General features: G+C 38.1%; 1 protein-coding gene and 1 long non-coding RNA gene across 4 annotated transcripts in view; one reads left to right on the plus strand and one right to left on the minus strand.

Moving 5' to 3' along the window:
- Nucleotides 1–23,607, plus strand: part of LOC144060648 (uncharacterized) — a 36,537-nt gene extending 12,930 nt beyond the window's left edge. For 2 of the 3 annotated variants that reach the window (XR_013295967.1, XR_013295966.1), the window contains exons 3-4: nt 23,179–23,317; nt 23,367–23,607. This is a non-coding gene — a long non-coding RNA (uncharacterized LOC144060648). The remainder of the gene's footprint in view (nt 1–23,178; nt 23,318–23,366) is intronic. The other variant, XR_013295968.1, reaches the window with a different exon arrangement.
- edar (ectodysplasin A receptor) overlaps nt 1–25,688 on the minus strand; it is a 31,578-nt gene extending 5,890 nt beyond the window's left edge. The window contains exons 1-9 of the mRNA XM_077580373.1: nt 25,257–25,688; nt 23,188–23,484; nt 10,528–10,593; nt 9,227–9,346; nt 6,055–6,236; nt 5,166–5,251; nt 3,375–3,452; nt 3,168–3,293; nt 3,021–3,092 (exon numbers count right to left, since the gene is read on the minus strand). Coding sequence (XP_077436499.1) covers nt 3,021–3,092; nt 3,168–3,293; nt 3,375–3,452; nt 5,166–5,251; nt 6,055–6,236; nt 9,227–9,346; nt 10,528–10,578 — 715 coding nt within the window. The 5' untranslated portion in view covers nt 10,579–10,593; nt 23,188–23,484; nt 25,257–25,688. The remainder of the gene's footprint in view (nt 1–3,020; nt 3,093–3,167; nt 3,294–3,374; nt 3,453–5,165; nt 5,252–6,054; nt 6,237–9,226; nt 9,347–10,527; nt 10,594–23,187; nt 23,485–25,256) is intronic.
- Between the last annotated feature and the right edge of the window lie 1,222 nt (nt 25,689–26,910).

Below are 26,910 nucleotides of genomic sequence, written 5' to 3' on the forward strand. Positions count from 1 at the left end.
AATAAAGGAAAGTTGCTGTGAAAATCCAATTTTTTTTTTTTTTAACATGATACAGTGTTGGAGTAACACTGGTTCAGTGTAAAAAAAAACAACAACCAAAAAACAAACACTCATCTGTGTGGACACATAAATATGATAGCATAATAGAGCCACACATATATAAATATATATATATATATATATATATATATATATATATATATATATTTCTATTTATATATATATATATTTATATATATATATATATATATATATATATATATATATATATTTCTATTTATATATATATATATTTCTATTTATATATATATATATTTCTATATATATATATATATATATATATATTTCTATTTATATATATATATTTATATTTATATTTATATATATATATATATATATATATTTCTATTTCTATTTTTATATATATATATATATATATATATATATATATGTTTGTGGCCCTATTATGCTATCATATTTATGTGTCCGTTTATGATTTATGTGTGTGTTTTTTTTTAGAGGTGGGTAATAATCCGAAAAAATAAAATAAACGTAACCTATTTTGTTGTTTGTGCCAAGTTACAATTAGCAAGTGTGCAAAATGCCTATGGTGGAAGAAGTTGTTAGATTATATTGCTTTTCGGTCGGGTTTTGTAATACAGAGATAGTAATTGCTTTAGCAGAGATGAACCATATAGTACGCATTCACACTTTGAAGAGGCACCGCCTTTTTCGGAGGAAAAAACGAAATAGTCTGGACGAGGTGTTGCGTGTCCTACGACAGCATACGTATAAATGTTTTTATATATAAATATTAATGTATTATATTACATATATTATATTTCGTATATTAATATTAACATATAAATATTTTTCTTGCAAATTATTTTTTTTCTCTGTAATTTTTTTTTCTTGCAAATTTGAAAAAAAGTTTTTTCCCAGAAATTTGTGAGGTTTTACAGATGACACATTATATACGGCATACGTCAGCTAGATGCAGCAATTAATTGAAGCACGACTACTGGAGTGAAGACCACTCTTTGACGAAATCCATAGTTTCAACTAATTCCTGTAACTTAAATTGTCTTCACATACATGACCCATGAGCAAACGTATTCACAGAACATAAAACCACTTTAAGCATCGGAGTCATTGCGGTTTATAAAAACCAACGCAATTACATTGACCGTTATGTGACTAGCAATTTTGGCAGCAAGTTGCAGTCGGAGGGTTTGTGGGTTCATATTGGTTGCTGGGGTTTGCGTTTTTGAAGGTTGTTAATTAAAGCAAGCATCGGAGCGAGGGTTGTGGGGTTTAGTGGAATGGTTAAGATTGTATCTATTGCGGCCCACACAGTAAAAAAAGTGTGCGTATATGTAAGCAGCCATGACTTTCATCTCAAAGCCTTATTAACTCCATATATAAGTGACAGCTAGAGCTTGGAGCTATGGCGTCCCGCCTTATGCATAAACACAGCATTACCCCGTCTTTAAGCGCCAACATGTTTTGTTGTGAATTACAGCCTGCAAAATTGCCGTGATTTCAGTCATTATATTATTAAGTCTATAAATTGCCATGCTTTTAGTCATTATATTATTAAGTCTATTTTTAATCAGCGCTGTTGTACCGCAGTATGCCAGAACAGTTTAGCCGGCACATGAAGGAGAACACAGCATCATTGTCAGCAGAAACGGCGCCTTAAGGGATGCATGACTTTATCTGGGCAGGTTCCACATTCCACCAAGATGGACTCATCACGCCGCAGCTCTCGTAGCCCACACACACCCGCATGCGTACACGTACGCAGACGTGCACATGCACGGTACGAGCGCGGCCCAGCTAACGTCCGGAATAATACGCCGTGAAACGTAACGTTCTTTATGCACGCGTGACGTGCGGGGCTGACTTGAAATGAGCTGTTCAAATGTTTTATGAGAGATGAAGTCACCTCCAGGGTCCGGCGCAATCCGTAAACTTTTGACATGGTGAAAATAAACTGTTTTCACTTTCCTAACCTCAAAACAACGGGGATAAAAAAGGTTTAACTTTAATGCTGGCGGTGCAAGGTAATTATAAGGTGAGATGAATTCAGTTTTGTCATAGAAGTCCCGTCAATCATGACAGTAGTTTGAATTCTGACGTTTTATGTTGTTTTAGAAGCTTTTTTTTTTTTTTTTTTTTAAATAAAGACTTGATAATTTGGGGTTTTAAGCAAGATCTGACAGTTGCATGTTTCATATCTCTTGCCTTAAACTTCATTCCCTGTGAAATATAATTAGATGTAGTTTATTTTTTTAAAAACACAGTTTAGAATAAACTATTATTACCTGTGTTGGATTGTAGAGGCTTTTTTTGCAGGACTGTGTGATTTTCATTTACCGTCACTAAAGCAAAGATGGAAATTCTAATTATAGTTTGGCTTACTGCAATCAGGATGCTGCCTGCACTGTCATTACACTAGCGTATGATTTTCACTTTAGTTTGATTCAATTTGAAATGCATCTGTTGCATATTTTGTAAGCTATTCTTTTTTAAAATGGTTTCACGTGTGAGTCAAGTTTACGGAAACTTTTTACAACCTGTTATTGGCTTGTACATTATTTGCAGTTTGTAATGAAAATCTTGTGGAAAAAAAATGAAACACTCACAGATGGTAATAACAGAATCGGTTAATAATCTCTCTCATGTAATGTTTTGCTCGATTCTTCATTACCTCTACAGTTTAATATAGCCTAGAAGTTTCTTTTAATTTCACTTTGAATATATTTGTAGGATTTATGGTTCGAATAGTTTCACTGTCTAGTGTTTTTTGGCTTTGCCCCCCAAAATGAGGTATTAGCTGGAAAAAAACACTTTTTTTTTTTTTTTTTTTTTTAATCACTGTGAAGTATTAAAAACTTTTACAAATGGATCATGTGAACACAAGGTAATTTAAACCAGGGTGAGTGTGCATGCGAACATTCTCACTGTTGTGAGAAGTGTGTGAACATTTGCATGTGTGTGTGTGTGTGTTGTCCTACCCGGAACGTCTTTCTTGTCTTCTTGTTTATTAGTCTGAGCTTCAACTGATTTCACCTGTCCATTGCAGCATGCTGCAAACAGATAACGCGAGCGTCAATAAACACGTAAAAAGCATGTTTGCGTGTTTGTTTTTTGTGTGCGCTCACCCTGGCCGCCTGGCTTGGCCTTCAGAATGTAAAACATAATGATGAGAACGATGGCGATGGCCATGACAAAGATGGTTGACATGGCGATAATGAGAGCTGTTGCTAGGTGACCTTGTCCTGTTGGATCTGAGACATAGACGACAAATTAGCAGTTAGTTACATTCATGACTTTCTTTGTGTATTTTCTGTAACCGTGCTAATGCGTACCTTTTTGAAGATGAGGGAACACGGTGGTGCTTCCGGGATCGACCTGAGGTTTTTGGACCGGCACATTGGTCTGCAAACCTGTGACACAAACATATTCCTTCACTATGGAGACCCTAAAGTGACATGTGGGCGGGTCGGGTGGGAAGTTAGTGAAATATGTTTCTCATCAAGACGAAAATATCAGAAGGCGGCCATTTTGCTACTTGCTGTCGAGTGAAAATGGCATCACAGTTGCTCAGGTCTTAGGTAACAACCAATCACAGCTCAGCTTTAGAAAACAGGTAACAAAATGGCCGCTCCCTGAGATGGATTTTGGTGTACTCGACGTATTCCTTTATCTGAATTCTGTAGTAGCTTATTGATTAGCTAATGTATCATCATCTTTTTTTCAACAGTGTGAAAACCTCTACTTCCTCTGATCTTAGCCACAAACTTTCAGTACGTACGCAGACACAACACGCGCACACATTTACGTGCCCCGTGGCTCCAAACATCTTCCAATGTGTATTTACACTCCCCGGATAAGATTATAAACTTGAACTGGAACTCTGTTTCAGGTCTTGTGGTTTTGTTTCATTCAAGTCTGACAGGGCAACAAATGTGCTCCAAAACTGCATGCGGTCCGTGTTTAATTAGTAGAACGCATTGATAGAGAAAAGCGAGAGGCCTCATCAGAACGTGACAGGCCGGGAGGGAATGTACTGGCATCTGTGGCAGACCGCGGGGAAAACTGTGGAGCGCCCTTGAGCCTCAGGGATTCACTTCACAGAGTTTTACAGATGCTGTGTTAACAGTTAATAGTCGACCCCTGCATCGTCTCGGTTTGGCATCCACGAGACCGATTATACTGTATGCACAGATTAATTTTTTGTTTTGTTTGAAATATTTTGGCTTTTTTTAGCCCCTGTTTTTTGTGGAAAATGTTATATTATATATATACTGTATACTATTATATATTTATATATAATATTTACTTTTTCCCGTGTTTTCTGAATGTTTGTTGGTGTTTAAATTATTTTATTATTATTATTATTATTATTATTATTATACTTATTATAATAATAATAATAATTATTATTATTATTATCATTATTATAATTATAACTATACTTATAATAATAATAATAATTATTATTATTATTATTATTATTATTATTATTATTATTGCATTTCAATGGGCATCAGTAATACACAGATTTTTGCTATTTGGTGGGCTGTCCTAGTCCCTATCCGAATTGTCAACTATACTGGGAGAAAAACTATGCAAGACTTGAATACGGAAAAGAAAAGGGCCAAAAAGTCGTGCCTCTTACGTGGTTGTGCACACGTTTTCTGGTTACATAGGAGAGGTGTGTCAGAAGTCTGGACTGGAGTTGTAAATGCCCCTTACTTAATTGCATGGGCGGGAGCCATAATGTATCAAAATGGTCTAAAATTGACATGACATAAAAAATGTCTACCAAAGTATTAACACAAGTGCTAACATGCTAATCATCGTTCTCAAACTCCCTGACGTTTTAATTGCGCAAACGCACACACTCATACACGGAGCTAATTCACAGATTACAAGACAAGTATGTGCATGTTTTAGGGGTGGGACAAATAATCGATTCTTTGATGCATGGTGTAGAACTCTACACTCTACAATGTTGCCAATATTTTTGACATACGACCGGCAGTCAAAGGGATTGAAGAGATTATGCAAATTGAGTGTATATTTAGCTGAACTACGAAGACTAAGGATACAGAAACAATGGCTAAAGAAAGAAAATACATATTTTGCGTTATTACATTCTTTGGTGTTGGGCGGTGCATTCTGGCAGGAATGACAAACCATCCCATAGAGGTTTCTGGGTCTGTTCTCCAGCATGTAATACCTGCATGAAATACAAAACAAATCAGTCAGCAAATGTAAAATCAGCTTTGAAAGACAATCTCTTAAGAAGAATGTACCAAGTAAAGTTGCAGTGTGGAATATTTTGGGGGGGAGACAAAGTAGAGTGCAGTATGTTATCCTGTATATAAAACAAAGACCTGACAAGATGATGAAATTTAGCCTGTAGGCACTAAAGATGGTTTGCTACAGGTCTGAGTTGAAACTGAAGATAAGGAGACAACGAGGAGTCTGTGAATGACACTTGAGTCTTATATGTCTGAGTGGGAATGTACTTTCATGTAACCGGCAACCTGAAGATAGAAAAACCCAAATTTCCAAAAGTTGGGCCCATGTCATGGGTATACTTTGCCACCTTAAGTAACAAAAACAAATTAGCATTAGGATGAATTTAAGGTGATTGAAATCCTATAGCACTCAAACAAAAATGTTTTCCTACATTCCAAGGAGGTTAAAATTCAGTATCAAATTTGTAAGCTTCTCTTTAAACTGCCATACTATTCGGGGGAAATATAATAAGCTTATTTTCCGGTTTTGAGCTAGAAAATGATTGATTTGATTAATTAAATGAGGACCATGAACTTCAAAATGTTGCTTCAGGCTGCTATAAAGAATAGAGCTGATCACATTAGAGGGAGAATGACTTTTATGTTCAAACAAGAACAATGCATATCATTAGATCTTCCTAATAGGTATATCTAAAATCTTGTTTTTGTCTCTGCATGGCATTTTTCCTGTCCTCTTGCAAATGTTTTCATTGCATTTATATTGTTGTGTTTGTCTTACCCTGGTAAACAGGGTCCACACTCTGCATCGCTGTCTGGCGTTCCCACCGTGCGCACTGTTGCTTTGTAGAGGGCGTCACAGTCTTTGTGTCGTCTGCAGATCTCATATTTGCCTTTGGAGTACTTCCCATGTGGACATGGTACACAGGAGAAGTCTTCATCCTTCACACCGTAGCCACATGTCTACAACACGTACACATCGGACACACGTACAGTTCGGTTGAAAAAAAAAATGAACCCATTTTACTTCCTTCCTGTTACATTTGCAAATTGCAAAAATACGCCCATTTGCTAATTTTGGGGGGAGGAACCTATCCTCTGTTGTATACTAATATGAAAAAATATTTCTTTGGTGTCATCCTGAAAGTTAGTGCACTTGAAGGTGTTCCACTGTAATGTTTCTTTTATCTGTCATGTCGCAAACTGGATGTCACTGAAGTGAGGATTATTGGCCTAAGGCTAGACAGAATCATCTCTTGGAGGAAGCTCACAAGGCTCCCTTCCTATTTGACCCTCATGACTCATACATAAAACAGTGTTGGGCCCGCGGCAGAGTTTTGTCACTTTGACTTACTGTGTGCTTTGGATCTTTTTTTTCAAGGGTATATAGAACACATGCATGCAATCTATTCAATTTTGTATTGAGTGCCAGTTTGTGTACTATCTCATAGTCTGATAATATTGTCTCAGCCTTCAACTTTGACTGCTGTATCACTTTAATACAAATACAGGACCCAAGCAGCTGCACAGCAACTGACAACCTCATCATTACAAGGGACAATTGCAGGACTATAACAACTGTATAGCAACTGACACCATCATCATCATCACAAGGGACAAATACAGGACCATAGCAACTGCATAGCAACTGACAACATCATCATTATCATCACAAGGGACAAATACAGAACCACTGCATCTGCATAGCAACTGCCATCATTATCATCACAAGGGAAAAATACAGGGCCATAGCAATTGTATTGCAACTGACAGTATATTCACAAGGGGCAAATACAGGACCATAGCAACTGACATCATCAATAACACAAGGGACAAATGCAGGACCATGACAACTGCATAGAAACCGACAACCTCATCATTACAATGGACAATTGCAGGACTATAGCAACTGTATAGCAACTGACATCATCATCACAAGGGACAAATACAGGACCATAGTAACTGCATAGCAACTGACAACATCATCATTATCATCACAAGGGACAAATACAGAACCACTGCATCCGCATAGCAACTGACATCATTATCATCACCATCATCATCATCACCACAAGGGACAAATACAGGGCCATAGCAATTGTATTGCAACTGGCAGTATATTCACAAGGGGCAAATACAGGACCATAGCAACTGACATCATCAATAACAGAAGGGACAAATGCAGGACCATGACAACTGCATAGCAACTGACAACCTCATCATTACAATGGACAAATGCAGGACTATAGAAACTGTATAGCAACTGATATCATCATCACAAGGGACACATACGGGACCATAGCAACTGCATAGCAACTGACAACATCATCATTATCATCACAAGGGACAAATACAGAACCACTGCATCTGCATAGCAACTGACATCATTATTATCACCATCATCATCATCACCACAAGGGACAAATACAGGGCCATAGCAATTGTATTGCAACTGGCAGTATATTCACAAGGGGCAAATACAGGACCATAGCAACTGACATCATCAATAACACAAGGGACAAATGCAGGACCATGACAACTGCATAGTAACGGACAATGTCGCCATAACAAGGGACAAATATAGGACTATAGTAACCGCATAGTAACTGACAATATCGTCACGAGTGACAAATACAGCACCATAGCAACTGCATAGCAACTGACACCATCATCACAAGGGACAAATACAGGATCATAACAACACAATGACCCCATGACCCAACCCAAAACACAATTAAAACACGTCTACTGTAATGGTATTATGCAAGTACTGTACACCTAATGTTGAGTCTTCTGAGGAATATAGAATAATATATAAGTTAGCTGCATTTACCACAGTCTGTATTTCTGTGCTGTATCGGGTATGGGCGTGCGTATGCGCGTGCAGACGCTCTCTGGAGTTAGTGTGAGGATGCACCCTGTGGTTACGCCTTGATTGAACACACACTTGAGAGCTCATACATGAATTAGAGGCTCCGCAGGGATCAGACAGGCAGTCGAAAGTGCAGCGGCCACGGTGGAATGATTGATCCTCGGTTCTTTCTAATCTCGCTGTCTTCGGCTCGAAACTGACTACATTAGTCTCGGTGATAATCGGCATCAGTCAGAGGTTCTCATTGAAGAAACACGGGAAGGAGTACAGTGAGAACAGCGTGCTTATTGGATTAAGGTACTAAACGAGGAAGGAAGTTGATAATGGTGTAATGAATTCGGCTTCAAACGGAAGGATGTTGTTGCGGTGCGGCCTTTCATACTAATGAGACGCTAGCGGACGAGACTAGCTAATGCAATGCATTTTGGGAAGATTCCAAAACAGTTGAATCACACGTTGCATCAAAAAAAAAATCAGCTTCTTTGCTCATGGGCACATTGTCAGAGAGGTAGTTTGCAGTGGTGACTTTTCTTTTTCAGGGGTGTTTTTCAACAATGCAGCCATTATTTATAGTGCTTGTCCCTATTATAACCTCATATAATCTTCTGTTTTAGTATTGGGATGAGAAAGTAGACCTTGTCTTATTGTTATTATTATTATTTTTTTAATTATGCATGTTTCTGACCTGCAAGGTGCCCAACAAAGCGTTTTACCTTTGCTCTGTTTTTTTTTGTTTTTTTCAGTCACAATGTCAAATGGCTCTAACTAGTGCACGTCATTCACATCAATGTCAGTGAAAGCGATTAACCGTACAGGAATTGTTAATTTGAGTTAAGGCACTTTTGGCTGGGCTTAATGGTGCGAATGTGTGCGGACACAGCGGGTGGTCCAAGTGTAATACACACTTTGGTTTCAAGATATTGTTACTGGAATATCATTTGGGGATGACAACAATGTTTTTCAGGACTTGAGATGGAAAAATGACTAAATGAATGTTTTCGTTTACTACTGTTTTGGAGTCGTTTATGGTTGAACTATTAGCTAAGTGACAAACTGACGACTATATTTGTGAATCTCTCACCATGTGCGGCTCCTGTCCTGGCTGGCACTGAGGGCATGCCTGGCAGCTGTTACTGGTCTGGTTTAAGAACTCATACTCTCCGCAGCTGGAATACTCTGCACTCGCAAGCATACAACACACCTGCAGAGACACAAAGGCATGATCAATTAGGGAATTAGGGGTTCAAATGGTAGGATGGAAGTTGTTGACCGTATGATAGACAAATACTGTACGAATAAAAACGAAAACAAAACAAGAACATTTACTTTTAATTTTACAATGAGGCAAAGACATTCAGTAGGTATAACTTCACAATCTAAGGAGATCCAAACTCTTGTAGATCAAGTATTCAGCATTTACAAATACGTTAGGTATTCATTTAACAACTTCCTTTACTTTGCACTGCACCATAGTGAGCTAGTAAAGGTCGAATTTTCTTTACAGTTCATGAATTACATCTCATTAGACTGTGGTCCTGTACAATTCAATTGTGTGCAAAAACATTTTGTTACATTTGTTAGTTTGTTAAAATGGTACGAAAACTTGAAATGGTACAAAATACGAAACCCGTAGTCCCACTTGTAAAAAAATAAAAAATGCAACAATCTTTGGTGGCCTTCAACGAGCTTTATCTCCTTATGCTATATGTGTAGCATATGCAAATGATTCGTATATATCTTGGCATCGCACAGACTGTGGTGCTCATCCAACCCATTTGTTGCCCATCCTTTGTCTCCGAAGTTGTTTCATCTGGTTACACAGAAGTATGAAAACGCAAACTACCATGTTTTCTCAATCGTTACTTTGTGGTTCTGTTCCAAAAAAAGCAGATGTGAATGATTGTGAATGGATTCTTTGAGGGGTTTTATGACTTCTTACACACTATTCAGAGGTTTGGGAAGGAAACACATATGAGCAATGAAATCTTGGATGATATGTGAATGGATGGGGGCATGTGTTGGTTATCCATCCATCAATATCATTTCTATAGCGCTTGCCCTAATTAGGGATACGAGTGAGCTAGTGCCTATCCTTGATGAATTTGGGCAAGGGGCACGGAACACCCACACATTTGTTTATTTTTTTAGCTTTTTCCAAACAAGCAAAACGTGCAATAATCATAACTGCAAAATGAACTTCCCGTACCAGTCTGGGGTACCCCAGGGATCGATCTTGGGCCCTTTACTGTTTTTAATTTACTTTAATGAATCTGCTTCCTTTATTATCCTTTATTAACATTTCTTTTTTTTATTATTTATTGACAAAATGAGTAGACATACAATGTAGACAGCCCAATAAATGCAAAAAAAAAAAAAACTTACCAAAATTGAGGTTACAAAGATGGATTTTGTCATTCCTCTCCTCTGTGGCATGTTTGCGCTCACTTCCTGGAAGACATTGGACAAAAAAAAAAAGGTCCCTCAGATAAATAAATAAATACAGAAATGCAAACATTCAGACTTCCTTCTCACTTTGCAGCGGATCAAGTGAATATGAGCAGTTGCGATACGTAGTGTGTGGCCCAGATGAGTTCATTGAAGCGCGACTATCACATCATTGCCAATAAACATGTAATGATAGTAGCAAAACAGCCCATGGCATTGCTCCGGCTCATATCTGCAAGCACGCGTCAACGTTGGCTAACCTTTGCTCCAAATTTCTTTCTTTCTTTGTTTCTTTCTTTCTTTCAAAAAATGGTGGATTTTCCTTGCCTGCACTGTAATGACAATGTAGGCATATGTCAACCAAATGAATTCATATCACAGTTAATTCAAATTCAATTTAATTCAAATGACCAAAAATGTGAACAAGTGTGTTAAAAAGCCTGAAAAAGGTCAAACTGTGATTCACGCTACTGTGAGAAAATCTCGCATCTTTCAGCTACAGTCAATTGGGCGCTGTTTTTATTTGTTTCTTCGATGGTGGCGTGTAGCTACTTCCAAACAGCAAAGCCAAGGCAACTTGTATTGGAAGCCGCGCTGATCAAAAACCACCAAGTTTATTTCAAAGGTCGTAAATAAATCACATTCTGTTTATGACTTTCCACATTTTTCAAAGGCTGCTGTGTATTTTTCATCGTTTTCCAAACATCCATTCCCTATCTAGCTGACAGTCATTTCCCCCTTTGTAGCTCAATTTTAATTACTAACACAAAGCCACAGACTGTAAATAGTGGAGTTGAACTGTATATTGTAGGCAAACACGGCTGTGATTACAACTATGAAGCACATTTATCCTACACAATGCTTACAGTGAGCAATAATAATGAAAAAGACAGAAAACACGTTAAAACCTGTGTAACTTTTGTGCACTTTACTGAAAACAAACGGTTCTATTTTCTCTGTTTAAGTGGCATGAAACATCCTAATTCCTTTAGGTTATTGATGGGCATCACATCCACTCAGTGTCTTAGTACACGCCCAAAATGTCATTGAGGTTCATTTTGAATGGTCTGCCTGACAAGCCACATGTTGCACACATGTGCAGTAGCCAGCAAAGTGGCGCCTTCATGACAGCAAAAGTAAATGGACTGCATTATTGGACCGCTTTTTCTTCTTTAATAGAGCTCGGTGTTTTATGATAATGCTTCTAATTTAGCCATTCGCACCCGCACCACCCGAGTGCAGGGTTCCAGCTGTGCTGGGGCGCACTTTTTGCCGCTTGCTTTGACACATGAACGCATGAACACTGCATTGTACTCAATCAACTTTTAAAGGTCAGGGTTGTCATATTCTTCCACACTAAACTAATCCAATAAAGTTTTATGGACCTTGCTCTATATATTGGGCAACTCCCTTCAAAACCCTTCTCTGAAATTGTCCCACAAATTAAAAATTCTGATTAATGAATGACTCTATGTCATTGTTTATTTTGCTCATCCCAAATGAGTGTTTTGGGTCCTAATTGACTGTCCAACAACATGATTGTTATTTGTTTTTCTGCCGTATTTGAGGTTTTGAGCTCGGAAGGACAAGATACGGAATGGAAGGAACGTAGACAGACTCATGTTCATTGTCATTCGTTTCTTTCCTCTCCATCAAGGGAGTCCAAACTATGGCCCACGGGCCATTTTTGGCCCACCGTCCGTTTTGAAGTGGGCCAGGGCATACATTAAAAATGACATCTGCTACTAATAAATTTGTTTTGTATACAGTAGAGTTTTTCTAAATATGCAAATATTAAGTATTTACAAAGTACAATAATAATAATAATTATTATTATTCTTAATAATATTTATTTATTTATTTATGTATTTATTTTTACACTCCACTTTCTGCTCCGTGTTAAAGTCCCAATCACATGAATGGTTAACAAGTAACTGCTTAAAAAATGGTCATCTTATGACAGATTGCTCCTCCTACAAATAAAGAAATAGATTCGACTGCCATTCAATGTAGGGGCTGATATTTTATGGTGGGTTACACGGTCTGGACCACCCAAAAATATTGTAAAATCCTAAATTACTTTCCTTATATAAAGCTCTTTAGGTATATATATATTTTCTCTCTCTAAACACACTGTGATATATAAACAATATGCAATTCTTGATTCAAAAATTATGGGTTTGCTTGACAAAGTTTAACAAATTTAATAAAAGTGCCCCTTGCATCCTTAATTTTTTCTCTATATGGCCCTAAGAGGAAAAAGTGTAAAGCAATTTGAGTTGCATTTTTTGTAGGAAAAGCGCTATACAAATAAAGATTGATTGATTGATTGACAACACCACCATGTACCATACAGTAAGATATCGCATTGCTGTTTCACCTTCCACCAGTTACATAATAATATATTTGTTGTTTAAGGCCTTTTCGCACTGCACTTAGCAGGCTGCAGCACACCGCCAATGTGTATGTACTGCTATGGCATGACAATGGAAGTTATAATGTTTTTATTTTTCTGCAATGAAACTGTAAACTGCATCAGCTGAACTTAAAATGCACCTCATATTGCCTGGAGCGTCAAATAATTTTTTATATTTTTTGGTGATTGCAAAAAAAAAAAAAAAAAAGAAAAGAGTCCTTGTTTCTGTTCAGCATCTCTCTGTGTGGTTCCAGTCCTCGGATTTCACTCTTCTTGGTGAAAAACATTCATTCTTAACCTCAATGATGGCTAATTCTCCTTAGCCGCTGGGTTTGATCTTGCATAATCACTGACTACACACACACACACAAACACACACACATGCATACAATATATAGCCCCTAAATTGCTCTTTGAGGACAGTCCTTGTGGTCAGGCCACAACCGGTATACGTCTGTGTGTGTTTATGTGCGTGCGTGTGCATGTTGTTGATGAGCTAAAAGGCTGGATAGCAGGAAATGAAGAACTGCCAAATGTGTATGAAGCCCCTCAAGGCAAATCATTATGGAGTTAATCTAACACACACACACACACACATGCACACATACTGTACAGTAAGTGCAACGTGTTTGAAGACTCTTGTGTCTTTCTTTTGACAAGCCTTACTACTTCTTTCAACCCTCACTTCATCTCCCACTTCCAAACCTTATCTCTGTGTGTCGAGACAGGTCCGGGATGAAAGTTAGGCCCCCGAGGTTATTCATCTTCTAACAACCGCATAATCTTCTCTAAATAACTCTTCTGTTTTTTAGGTGTGTCATTACCAGGTAGTCTTGGCACAATCGTGGCCTCAGCCAAATATAGGCGTTGTGAAAAGTGAAGCTGAATGTGGCAATTTAAAGTGCTGGGTAAAGTGTGGAATTGAACGCTGTATGGGTGTTAATATACAGCATTTAGGGAAGTGGTTCTTAACAGAATTAGCAAAATTTATTTATTGAAAAAAATTATATATATATATATTTTTTTGCTCGATCGAGTTAGTATGAAGGGATTACAACAATAAAGAAATCACATGACATACTAGTGTTAATTTTATCCGCCATAACCATTTTTAAATTTAGTCTCAGTTTTAGTTTTAGTTTTAGTCCAATTTCAATCACGCTTGTTACTTTTTTTTTTTAAATCATAATTAGTCAACCTCATCTCGTTTTTATTTAGTCGACTACAAATCTAGCAATTTCGTCTTTATTCTAGTCCAAGGAAACATAATTTTATTCGTCAACAAAAATAGTCAGGACAATCATTTTACCCCTGTATATATTTTTTGTCAGCAGATAATGTTAGACATTTCGGATCTAAAACTATTTTACATAAAAATGCCTCTCATCTTTTGATGAAAAACAACTTAACACACAATTACAGTGGCTACTATGGCGCCATGCTATGAGCTAGTAAATTAGCCAGCATTAGTTAGCGGTCGGATTAACATTATTGTTGGAACGTTATAGCCGTTGGGTTGATATTACGTTTTTTTTTTTTTAACCTTTCACCGTCTGTCCCATGTGTTTGTGCATGTTGCACTCGCTAGCTGAAGATTTGAAAGGGTGTGTGTCACATGACAGTGTCACAGTGACGGATTAGCCGAGACAAGATTTTACAAAATCGTATAATTTTCCTTTTTGTTCATGAACTAAAATGTCCATAGATTTTAGTCCTAAGTTTTCATCAAGCCTAGTACATTTTCGTCTCGTCTTCATTAGTCGACGAAAATGCATACAGACGCTCCCCTACTTACGAACATTCGAGTTACGAACAACGGTACATACGAACATGTCTGCGCGCATGCGCGCATGTCAAAAAATGTTCGGAAAGAGATGCTGTAAGTTAGATTTTGTATTGCGCACCTTTTTCCGAGTACTGTAGTGCTTCTTTCCGCCGCTAATACCGACGCTTGGCGCTGTGAGAGCTCACCCAGCATTGGAGGCTCAGCAACGTGTCGAGGAGGAGGAAGAAGAAGAAACGCCTGTCGCTCATAGATAAAGCCATCGCACTCTTCGAGCAGCAAGACCCAAATATTGAACGTTGCACAAAGGTTGCAAATCAATTGAATGATGCCATACAGTGCTACCGCATCATTTATGATGAAAAAAGAAGAAAACTGTGCAATCGTCGTTAGATCGCTTCTTTCGGCCAGTTTCTAGTAAATCCTCCAAGGAAGATACTCATCAACCCTCATCTTCTTCTCCTCGACCCTCAACTTCTTCCTACATCGAAGTTACGGAGGAGGAAGTAACTTTTGAAGCCCATTCCAGCGACGATGAAGAACCTCTCATGATATAAAATCCTCCTCTTCCTCCTCCTCCTCCTCCATCAAATCCTTAAGCATCGAGTACATCTTCCAAAAGTAAGTTAAACTTCATTTTATTTATCTTATTACGTACATGTACATACTGTGTGTGTCTCTCGCTCTCTCTCTCTAACATACGTAGTACAGTACTGTACGTATTCTCTTTAAACATAAATTATAATACAAAGTATAGCACTGAAGCAACTTACGAACAAATTCACCTTACGAACGATCGCTCGGAACGTAACTCGTTCGTAAGTTGGGGAGCGTCTGTATTGATTTAGTTCAAGTTATTGTTTATTAATGAGGGTTTTAGCCTAGTCTAGTCTAGTTTTAGTCCGGTGAAAAATGTGTGTTGACGAAATTATTTTAGTTGAGTTTTCTTTGACGAAATTAACACTACGACATACCATCAAAACAGTCACGCGTCGATTACTAAGCGCGGCAAATTCCTTGCAGCACAGATAGGCCAAGAAATGTCGCGTATCATCACGAATCATATAAGTCGGGTGTGTGTCTTGAACCCTGGGTTAAGAAAGCACCGATTTAGGGGAAGTGTTCAAAGGATGAGCGTTGTTGGTTGTTGTTTTTGGTGCACACAAGAATATTTGGTAGTATTTAACATTGCACATATTGAATTTGTAGTCATCTGGCCAGAATCTAAATAAAGAAACCAAATAAATAGCAGAAATACCCCCTTATCTCTCCTGTGTATTCAAATAAAAGCCAACAATTGTGGTTAAAACGTTCTGTTTTTGTTTTTGTGACTACGTATTGATGAAAAAATTGTTCTGCCTTGCTGAGTTAAGTGATTCCTCTTTTTCATAACAAGGGTTCTTTAGGCTTTTTCACTATCAAGCATGCAAGTTACGCAAGTAAGGAAACCATCTACACATGGACCTCTCACAAAGGGCAAAAAAAAAGGAAAAAGAATCCTATTATAGTTGTTTTTGATCTATGACAATTCAATTAACAGCACATGGGAAATACATTTGGCCCTGCTGTCTCCCATTGAAATTGTTTTCTTTGTCATTTTTGCATCTCTCTCGTCTTTCCATAGTGTGTCCATGAAGTCGTCTTACATGATATTTATTCTTTCAAAGATAATAGCACAAAGTTGTCTGGTTGCGGTTATGACTGGTCGACACTCACCACATTTGGTAAGAAGATCGGGAACCTGCCAGCCACTTTTGTCCTTCAAAGTGCTGCTCCCAACATTAATCAATTCTCCAAATCCACCACTGAGTCGTGTTGCCAGAAAACAGACAATTAACATTTTCTAAGGCCATGACTCAACCCATCAAATTTAATTACGTTTTATACGTTTTTGTCAGAAAAATAACTAGCACATGCCGTATATCAAACCCTCCGTCTTTGGAGCTCTGACAGAAGAATAAAAGGTTATTGCGACTTAACATTATGATTCGATGTGTTTCACCATCTCTTGTCAATCATTTCCAGACTTTTTTTTTTTCTTCAAAACTCACATCATAGTTCCAACTTTCCTCTTCATTGTGCCCTCACATGTGCGCAGCATGTGCACAAATTAACGTCAGTCAATCTTGTGTACAGGTTTAACAGCGGGGAATAAATCAACTGTATGAATCCGCTGTCCATTTAGTGGGCTGAGATGAGAGACAACAAAATATAGCATCGAAATGTGCTCCACCTGGTTTTTGTAATCTTTTATAACAATGTGCCTCAGTTTACTTAAATTGACTTTAGCGCTTCGCTACGTGTAGTCAACATTGATAATTGACTTGCAAACTATAATCATAAAAAAAAAAAAAAAACAGTGATTCCGTTTAATAACCTTCCATGAACACAAACAACCATAAATTTTTACTAAGCTTGCAGTAGCAATACAGAATATGTGTGATTGTTGTTATTTGGCCACTCCACATCAAAGTGATGTAAAGTGAGGGACACTCCTAACTAATCACTGAGGAGGAATGAGCTCCTGGCATTTTGTCTTTAGGATGGGAAGGCAGCTAAATGGAGTAAATAGAGGGTTGGCGCTCCATCTGTCACTCAGACGCCAAAATGCTTTCACCTTCGCAATTGGACCCAAAGTAGGTTTTTAACAGTTGTCAAGTAGCGGGTCATTGGAGGTAATGATTATCATTACAATGGAGTTTATTGTCAGGTAAGAATTTTGTTCTGGTATTTTTTGCGGGTAATAGAAGCATATTCAAACTTAGAATGTAAAATCATCATTATTTAACACTCACATTAGTACTAAAAGCAGAGGTGGGTGGCAAATCCAGGTCCAGAAAGTAAAAACCCTGACACAGTTTGGCTTTAGCTGCTTGTGCTAGCTAGCTAGCGCCCGAGCAGGTAACAAGCACCCGGGGAGCTAGCTAGGGAGCTCGCTAGCTAGCACCTGGGGCTAAAGCCAAACTGTGGTAAGGTTTTTGCTTTCTGGACCTGGATTTGCCACCTTTGATTAAAAGTAATAATATATTTGCCAAAGGTTAGGTCAAGGTCATAGGCAGTGGTGGGGCTCCATGCTGTATTGTATTAATTTCTTTTGTTGGCATTCTGGTTTGGTGAATTGCAGTACGTGCACTTTCTCTCACTTTATTTCACTTTATTTATTTTATATAAAATTTTTCTCCACGCAAAATGACCAGAGCAGTCATCAAGGCTGTCAGGAGCTAAATGAGGCTGAAGATTAACACAACTCATTAGCAACATCATCCACATTTTAGCTGGACGTGAAAATAAACACACGTTAAGTGATTTCCAGCTTTTCCAGCATATGCAAATGTCAAACAACAGCTGGACCTCATTTCCTTGCAAAATATCAATTTACACCGACGCCACCGGAAAAAAAATCAAAGTTAACATGCTGCACAATTGGGACAGCTCAAAGGTTCGAGGTCAGTTTAAATATGGTGCAAACTCTATTCCGGGATGCTGATTGATCTCTGATTTGTTTGTTGAAGCCATTTTTCCAACAAGCCATATTCATATTGCTCAAAAATAAGCTAACCACTGTTCATATTGAAAAAAAAAATGAGCCACTCAGTCTTAACTTTAATTATAATGATACAACACAAAAGTCATTTTGCAGATGTGCTTTTTGACATATTTAACTGTCACTCACATGTGGAAAGAAGTTAACCACATGAAAGTAATAAATTAGTCCTCCTTAACTTTGATTACAATTGACGAGCCTTTCGGTGATGTCATATATGACATGAATTTGTGTGTGGCTTAAAGTTTCAGACTTTGGCAGGGTTTGACATTAGATTATTTATTTATTTATTTATTTATTCATAAGATTTAGTTCAAATGTAAATGAACACAGAAAGATTTTATGTACAATCATTTGGGTAAAAAAAAACCCTCAATATGGGTCAAAATAGCCCAATTATGTTTTGTTTCTTTTTTTAAGGTGAACACTTTCTTCGTTGCATTTACTTAAGTAACTTTTACTTGTCACAGTACTTTTAATGTAAATTTTTTTTTTGACCTTAACAAGTATTTTTGTTAAGAAGAAATTTTACTTTTCCTCCATTATTACAAAAAAAAAGAAGAGCTATGTCGTGCGGTCACCCGTGTCTGCCGAAAAAATGTCAACATTTCAACATGTTGTTTTGTATTATCAAATAAGGTTAATTTTAGACCAATTCTTGTGGCTGAATTTATGCTATTTTACAAAGAGTTCATTTATTTATTGTTTGCCAATATCTGAATTTTCCCACTTCGATTTTATATTTTTGTTTTTTTGATGGTTTGCTCTGATTAAAAAAATGTTTTTGTTGTTGTAGTTTTTCCACTTATTTAACAAATTATTTGGAGGACTCGTCTTTATTTTACTTGAGCCATATTATTCTCAAGTAGCGCAGTACTTCAGTACAATTTTTGCCTACTCTACCCACCTCCAAATAAATAACCCAATCTCATCTTTTTTGAAGTGCGTAACGTATGCATCCGTGTATGCATTTCCTCATCTTATTCATCTTTTGATTGCTTTAATTACAGACTAAGTGGCAGCTTCCCACTCGGTTGCAGTGTAAAAACAAACGCACATGAAACGAAGGCACACATGCACACAGTCAAAAGTGTTTTCCCCCTTTGATGATTTGCCTGCTGGTGATGTCTTTCATCGACTCCTCTTCCTGATACCTTGTTTGCCTCTCTTTAGATTGGCTGGCCCACAATGTCTCCCTCTCGTCTGTCTGACTTGTCTCTGTTTATTTTGTCGTGGCTCTAAGTGGAAAGCTTAATCTGCGGCCTGGAATGTATTTGTGTTCCTTATTGGGTCGTCCTGCAGCGAAAGCATTTTGGCCCTCTGTGTAGAAAAAAAATAAATAAATCTGAACATCATTTAAGAATGCATGAGGCACACTTCCTTACAGATCTTACATCGGGAGCGAGTGGGCGGATTTACTGTGAGGTGCTGACAAGAATACCTGCGACTTAGGTCATGAATGACCTCGCAGACAAGCGTAAACAAGTTTCTTTGACAAATCTGAGTACGAAGGGAGCGTTGCCTGTGGTTGCATACATTTTATCGATGATGACATGATGGATGGAAGTAGTCGGGAGGTCCGAGAAATTCCTCAAAACTCAAATCATAGGCGAGCTTTTAGAGCATCATCTTCATGCCAACAGCTGGCAATGGTTTGGTCGCTTTTTCTCCGGAGACAAAAAAAAAACCCCGACCGTGCCATCACCTAACTTGCAAAGCAACATCGGAATCACATGAGTAAATCAACATGGTTCACTGGTGACTTCACACTCGCCAATTGCCCTCAATAAATCATACCACGCTTGAGGCCCCAACAGCTGCGGTTAAGCCACTCCGAGCGCTCGCCTTGCACCAATAATCTGGTGACTCAGTATCTTTTGCAGGCTGTCACTGTTTGTTTTTTTTTTCCTCCAGCTTTTTTTTTCCCCCCTCTGCTTTTTATTTATTCGCATGATTAGATGAAAACAGGCCAATTTAAGCAAACGTGATGCAACAGAGCAGCGTGGCCCCATCATTTCCTGCAGATCCACTCAAGCATTATTTACTTTCAATTGATAAAAAGACGTGAATACCAAAGCACTCTCACTTGAATCCCTATTGAAATGAACACTTATGAAGTCGTAATTGTGACATCACTTTGCAGTCATTTACTGAACATTGCAACACGGTCAGCCACAATCTGCTCCCGGATGTTGGCTGACATTATTCAGCTTTTTAAGAAATATTTACAATAAAAAAAACAGTTTCAAGGGAAGGCTATAAATTTATAGCTGAGTGACGGACATGAAAACAAAACAAAACATGATGATTGTTAGCTAAGTGTTGTTGTTGCCATATTGTACTGAGCAGCCAAGACCAAAATTCATCAAAATGTAAGTTTTTCTCGGGTTTAAGTGTGGTGAATTTGACTGACACTTTGCTGTGGGTCAGAGTGCACCGTGTTGTTACCGCAACTAGTGGGCCGCTTTCTGCTCCCAGGAAAAAGAAAGTTAGTTTTGTGTGTACGTGTTAATTATTGTTATAAATTTAAAAACAATTTTTTTAAAGGAAAAAAATAGGATAGCTTTTTACGTTTTAAAAGGGAAGTCAACCTTTAACTCATTCACTGCCATTGACGGCTACAGACGTCAAAAAATCTTTTGAGCCATTTCTATTAGTTTAACATTTTTTTCCCACTTTTGTTAACAAGAGTATGAAAACCTAGAAAAAATATATTGTACATTTAGAACAGATATAAAATTTGTGATTTATCGTGAGTTAACTATTGAAGTTATGCGATTAATTACAATTAAAAAATTTAACTGCCTGACGGCTTAATTTTTAATAATCTCCCCCGACCAATTATTATTATTTTTTTTTTTAAATGTCTAGGTTTTCATACTCTTGTTAACAAAAGTGGAACAAAAATGTTAAACTAATTGAAATAGTTCAAATTAATTTTTGACGTTTATTGGCGTCAATGGCAGTGAATGAGTTAACATTTCTTGACAATAATATGTTGCTATATGTGACCTCACTAGTCTAAACTTAACATTCCGATTAATATTACATTTGTGGAATGTGAGCTATGCAGCAAAATACAGCCCTTTTTATCCATCGCAGAGGGGCGGCCATTTTGCCACTTGCTGTTGACTGAAGATGACATCACAGTTGCTCAGGTCTCAACAACCAAGCACAGCTCAGCTTTAGCAAAAAGGTGAGCGGCTGGATTTTGCTGGTTAACTCATATTCCACTTACGCAATATTAACCAGAATACCAGATTTAGACTAGTGGGGCTGCATAGAAGATATGTTATTGTCAAGAATATTTTTTTTGGAGGGGTGGGGGGTTGTGGTCTTCTTTAAATAAGGCGCTGAGCTATGTCGTCGGTCCAGGATTGTAGCTCACTGGTAGCGTTTTGTGCTCCCAAACCGGAGAGGTTTTTTTTGTTACTTTTGCTTGAAATACGTTGAAATAGTTATAGTGATTGGCATCTTTGAGGAAATGTTAAGTTTCCTCTTTTTTTGGAAATCAAAATGTGGTCACTCTACTGTATGTCGATGTATTCTATAGGACTAGCTGTGGAAGCAAACAGTTGTCTTGAATTAAAGCTATACTACACAAATGAGCTGAATTCGATTTACTTCCATATATAGTGCTGATGAATGCACTTCATTGAATTGTGTCTTAGATGTGTAACGAATGAATAAATGGGCCTCTGGAGCTCTATAAATTTCACTGTGGTTACGCGTTTTGGAGGGGAATCAGCTTTGACATTTCAACATAAATCATCTCACTACTTTTACAAGGAAACACACGGATCCACTAACCAGGGTTATTATATGGATTTAGTGTAAAGCAACAGGACAGGGTGGTGAATGGCTAAACTAGTTTCGTATTCGGTTCAGTCAAAGACAATCCATGCTGTTTTTTTTTTCTATCACTACCACTTTAATCCTCAAAAGACATATTTACGTCTTTTGAAGATTACGTCCCCGTCCTCTTGTGGCTTCCTCTTTAGCCTTTCTACCTGCGTACATGAAAGACTTGATGGCAACAGTGGGGGTGGGGGTAAGGGGGGGGGAGCGTGTGTGTGTGTGTGTGGGTGAGACAAGATAGATTTCCACCTCTAGCAGCTGCAGTTCAAAGTCAGCCAGCAGACTTCAGAAGCTCGGCAGGACCCGGCTTGTCCCCACCCGGGCCGAGCTGCCTGTCTGCGGGCAGGACTTCCCCTGGGGGGGCCCCGGGACAGTCAGGCGGCACCAAGAAAACAATTATGCAGACAGGCGGAAGGTGTGCAACACTTACAACCGCACACATAGCCCCCAAAACAAAATAGGTTTTCATACATGAGCACTCTCCCGTGGGATGCTTGCTAATTAGGTGCCATTGAAATAAGTTGCTAGCGAGGCCATTCACATTACAACAACATAAAGACAACCTAGCATAACAGGTTATCAAGGCCATGATGAAGCAAACAAAATTGTTTGTAACCTTAGGCTGAAAGCTTTGTACCAACATGCAGCTTTCTTGCAGAAAATGCTGTGTGTTTGGGGATGTGCCTGTTACCCGTGCAAATCAAGCAGCCTTTCTGCAATGTTATGCGCTTGGCAGGCAAACTTTACATCTGCATGACATGTGTTTGGCCAGCGCAGGCCCACCAGTCAAATACAACAATGTTATCTTACTGATGGAGAGGTTCACTAATCGAAAACTAAACAGACAATCGTGACGAGGATTGATTTTAATTCCCGTAGTCGCTGTTATCCCCAAAGCAAAAATGAAAGCTAAGCAATAAAATGAGGATTGCTCAGGAATGTCCCCAAGTCTTGCACAAAATTGATCGCAGCTTTCCACAATTGCAGACATCTTACCTGCAGTCCTCTCAAGTATAAGTGCTGCTTTCTCCGAGGATGCTGCACTCTTGGTTCAGCTGTCAGTCCTGGTCCACCCTGAGCCGGATCAACCTGTGATCAGCATCACTGACGGACCAACAGACTGAACGTGAGTCTTTGAATCCACTTTTTAGAGTGCATGTTGAGCCTGTCTGCAGGCTCCTCCTTAATAGGGAAAAGTGGGAAAGTTTCTCCGCCCTGAGACAGCTGAGAGCAGGTAAACTCCTGGCATGGAATGGGATTTCGTGGCTGCAGGTCCTGACTCAAGTGTGCCCTCTAGTGTCCACAAACAGATAACAACAAGACAATTATGGAAACATTTTGAGCATTTGTGGCAACTACACTCTTTGAATTCAATAGTAACATAATTCAGTGCACTAGTAAAATGACTGTCTAGTATGTTTGTTTGTTTTTCACTAAAAGTAACACTTTAGTCCTATTAGTACACATAAGCCTTCTTAGTAAACTAGTTTGTTGAACTACTAGTAGGCATATGTCATGCACTAGTATCCTCCCGGTCCCTACAACTAGCACAAAAATGCCCACTAGTAGTTTTCAAAGTTGCCCTACTAGTGAGCACAAATGTCATACAGTAGTGCAATAAAATTAAGGATGAGCGAGTACCGATACCAGGCAGCCGAGCCTCTTGTAGCTGTTCATGATCAGGAACTAGGGAAATGCTATATTGGTATATATATACAGTATATGGCTTTTTTTTTTAAATTATGTCTTTTTTTGGGGTGAATTTTCAAAATTAGTAGTGGTATGGGTGACTACTCAAGAGCTGAGTACTCGTACTGGTGTCGATCCTAAAAAGAAGTGTTATCGAACATCCCGAAATAAAAGTTTCTAGTAAGCTGAATTGCCTTACTAGCGATGACAAAGAGCATACTAGTACGTGGACCCGAAGCTGCATATCAAGGATATTGAAGGAAAAAAAAGGCCCAAATTGTTTTCCATAGACAAGGACTAAATGTAAATCACATCAGTGAAAATTCTGCTTTGATTTTGTATGACTTGTCAATAGCTTCCAGTTTGAATCTCGACTCATACCTCTCCTATGTTTGCATGTACTTCATGCTTGCAGCTTCCAGCAACTCTAAATTGTTTAAATGTATACAAAAGGGATGGAGGGGAGCGTTTGGTATTTCCCAAACAACTCAAGCATAATATGGAAGCTAAATCTTTATTCTGGGGAACTCCCGTAGCCCATCACTTCCTCTATTCAGTCTCTTATTATAGGTGAGATGCTCCTGTTATTTCCAAGTTGGCGAACACACTCAATAGTGGGTAGATAAAGTTGGACATGTTAGAGACAGACAGCAGAAACCTTATTATATTTGGAAAGACAGAATCTATGAAAATGTGATTCAATCACCATGCATACGCATGAATTGTCAACTTACAAATTCAACTCACTCCTTCACAATTGGCACCAAAACTTCCTGATTTGGAGATTTTTTTTTTAGGACACTTGAACCTGAGGGGTTTGTCAGCTCCCAGAAAGCTGTCAGCGGTAATCCTGTCAATATTTGCTCCTCCGATTCAGGTTTCAACAGGAAGCTTGGATTTCTTTACAATAACGAGCCGCAAATTGACGTGTTCAATTGGAGTGCCATTTTTACACTTGCATAGCTGCAAAAATGTCACCAATGCTTTTAATACACACAGATAACTTCTAATATACACACTTACCGTCCATAGCAAATGACTTGAATAAAACTATGAATTAGCATTGTGTGCCTGCGTGTGTGATTCAATGTGATGTACACAATCGGCTGTCTGAAAAGGCCCAAAGCTCGCTCTTGATCTCCCCTCCTTCCTCTCCGTCGCGGCTCGTCTTCTCCGCCACAGGAAGGATGAGATAAAAGAGCTGCTTTGAAAACTCGGGGAGTCCTGTAATTACTTTGCGCTCCCCGTCTCCTTGTGTTTCTCTCTGACCATATTCTTGTCTCCTCACTTCTTATCTTTACTCTTTGGTGGTCATTCAATCCTTGTACTTCCACCCGTTCTGTTCCCCATTCAGGCGGCATCCCTCACTTACTCACCTACTAGGTCTTCACTTTATCTTTCTTCTTCACATCCTCTTTCAGCTTGTCATTTATGTTGAGCCAGGGGCTTCCTGATGGGGGGGGGTAGGAGGAGAGAGGAAGAGATTAGATGAGATGAGAGGATAAATACAGGATGAAGAAATGATAAACAGGAAGAGTAATGCAATACAAGGAAAACAACAAATGAACACAGCCACAAATCTGTATTCAGTATGATGGCAGAAGAGATAAATGAGACACAGGGCAACACAAAAAGATTAAATGTGACTAGATAAGGGATGCTTATTGGGCATTTTAGGCAGAATTGACAATAACTAGAGCTGCAAGCAGCTATAAAAGGTGCTCGTGACTCGCAGCCCTGACTACGGTTCTTTATGGGGGATAATAATAACAATAATAATAATAATAATAATAATAATAATAATGAAAATATAATAATAATAATAATAATAATAATGAAAAAATAATAATAAGGAAAATAATAATAATAATAATAATAATAATAATAATAATAATGAAAATATAATAATAATAATAATGAAAATATAATAATAATAATAATAATGAAAAATAATAATAATAAGGAAAATAATAATAATAATAATAATAATGAAAATAATAATAATAATAATAATGCCTACAAAAACAATAGCTCCCAGCTGCTCAGGCCCTAATTAATATAATCCATCCATACACTTCAATCCAGGGTCAAATATTCTCTAATCCTTCAACCAAAATTAAAAAATAAAATAAAATAAATTAATAACTCCCATCTGTACATGTTTGCCCACTTTATACTTTCTTTGACCTTTTTAGCGCCCCTGTTAGCTTCCCTCACACATTTGCTAACTATGCCATAACAAGGAAGAAAGACACGGTTTCCATGGTAACTGCTGCATCAGCTAACCTACTTTTGCAAGCGCCGAGCCCACTGGTTGAGGAGGGGACTTAGATGCAACACACACACACAACTTTCCATGTAATTAATATATGGCAGTGAATTGCAGCATGGTGTCTTATTTCAGTTATGAACAGAGTGCAAATAATGCTTAGGTCAAGTGAGGATGCCAATTGTCTAACTTCTGTAATTGTTGTAATGGAGTAATAAAGTTCAGGACATTTCATTGTGTTCGTTTATTGCAACAGTAAAACTAAATGTTGCATGCATGTGGTGCGCGAACTTGGAAAAAATACTCGTCTTCTTATACCTTGCCAGAACTTTAGCACATTTGGCTAAAGGCAATGCAATTAAAAGTTGTATTAGAGTGTATATGTTGGTATGTTAGTGCTGATTGGCTCAATATTTGTAATGATGTCAGTCTGGGTATATAAATAGAGCTCGCAGTTGTCTGCAAAGTCAACCATTTTGCTTTTAATGACTACGGCATTTGTACAGCACGATGCGTGGGAATGTATATTTTAGCTTCCACAGACAATTGAATTGCCTTGGTTTCACCCCTGCTGCTCCAAAATAGCTTCTTATCACCTTAGCCTCTGCTTAAAGGGATTGCGGGGGATTTTCATCCAATAATCACTTTCGAGCACTTCTTGCGCTACAGTACCTTTAATGCTCAATTATTGGCTATGGAAATTTATACAAAGCAGATGTAACACAAGACCTGCGTGATGATGATAAAAACTGCGAGAGATG

Source organism: Vanacampus margaritifer, chromosome 11, assembly GCF_051991255.1.
Source record: "Vanacampus margaritifer isolate UIUO_Vmar chromosome 11, RoL_Vmar_1.0, whole genome shotgun sequence".
Classification (NCBI taxonomy): domain Eukaryota; kingdom Metazoa; phylum Chordata; class Actinopteri; order Syngnathiformes; family Syngnathidae; genus Vanacampus; species Vanacampus margaritifer.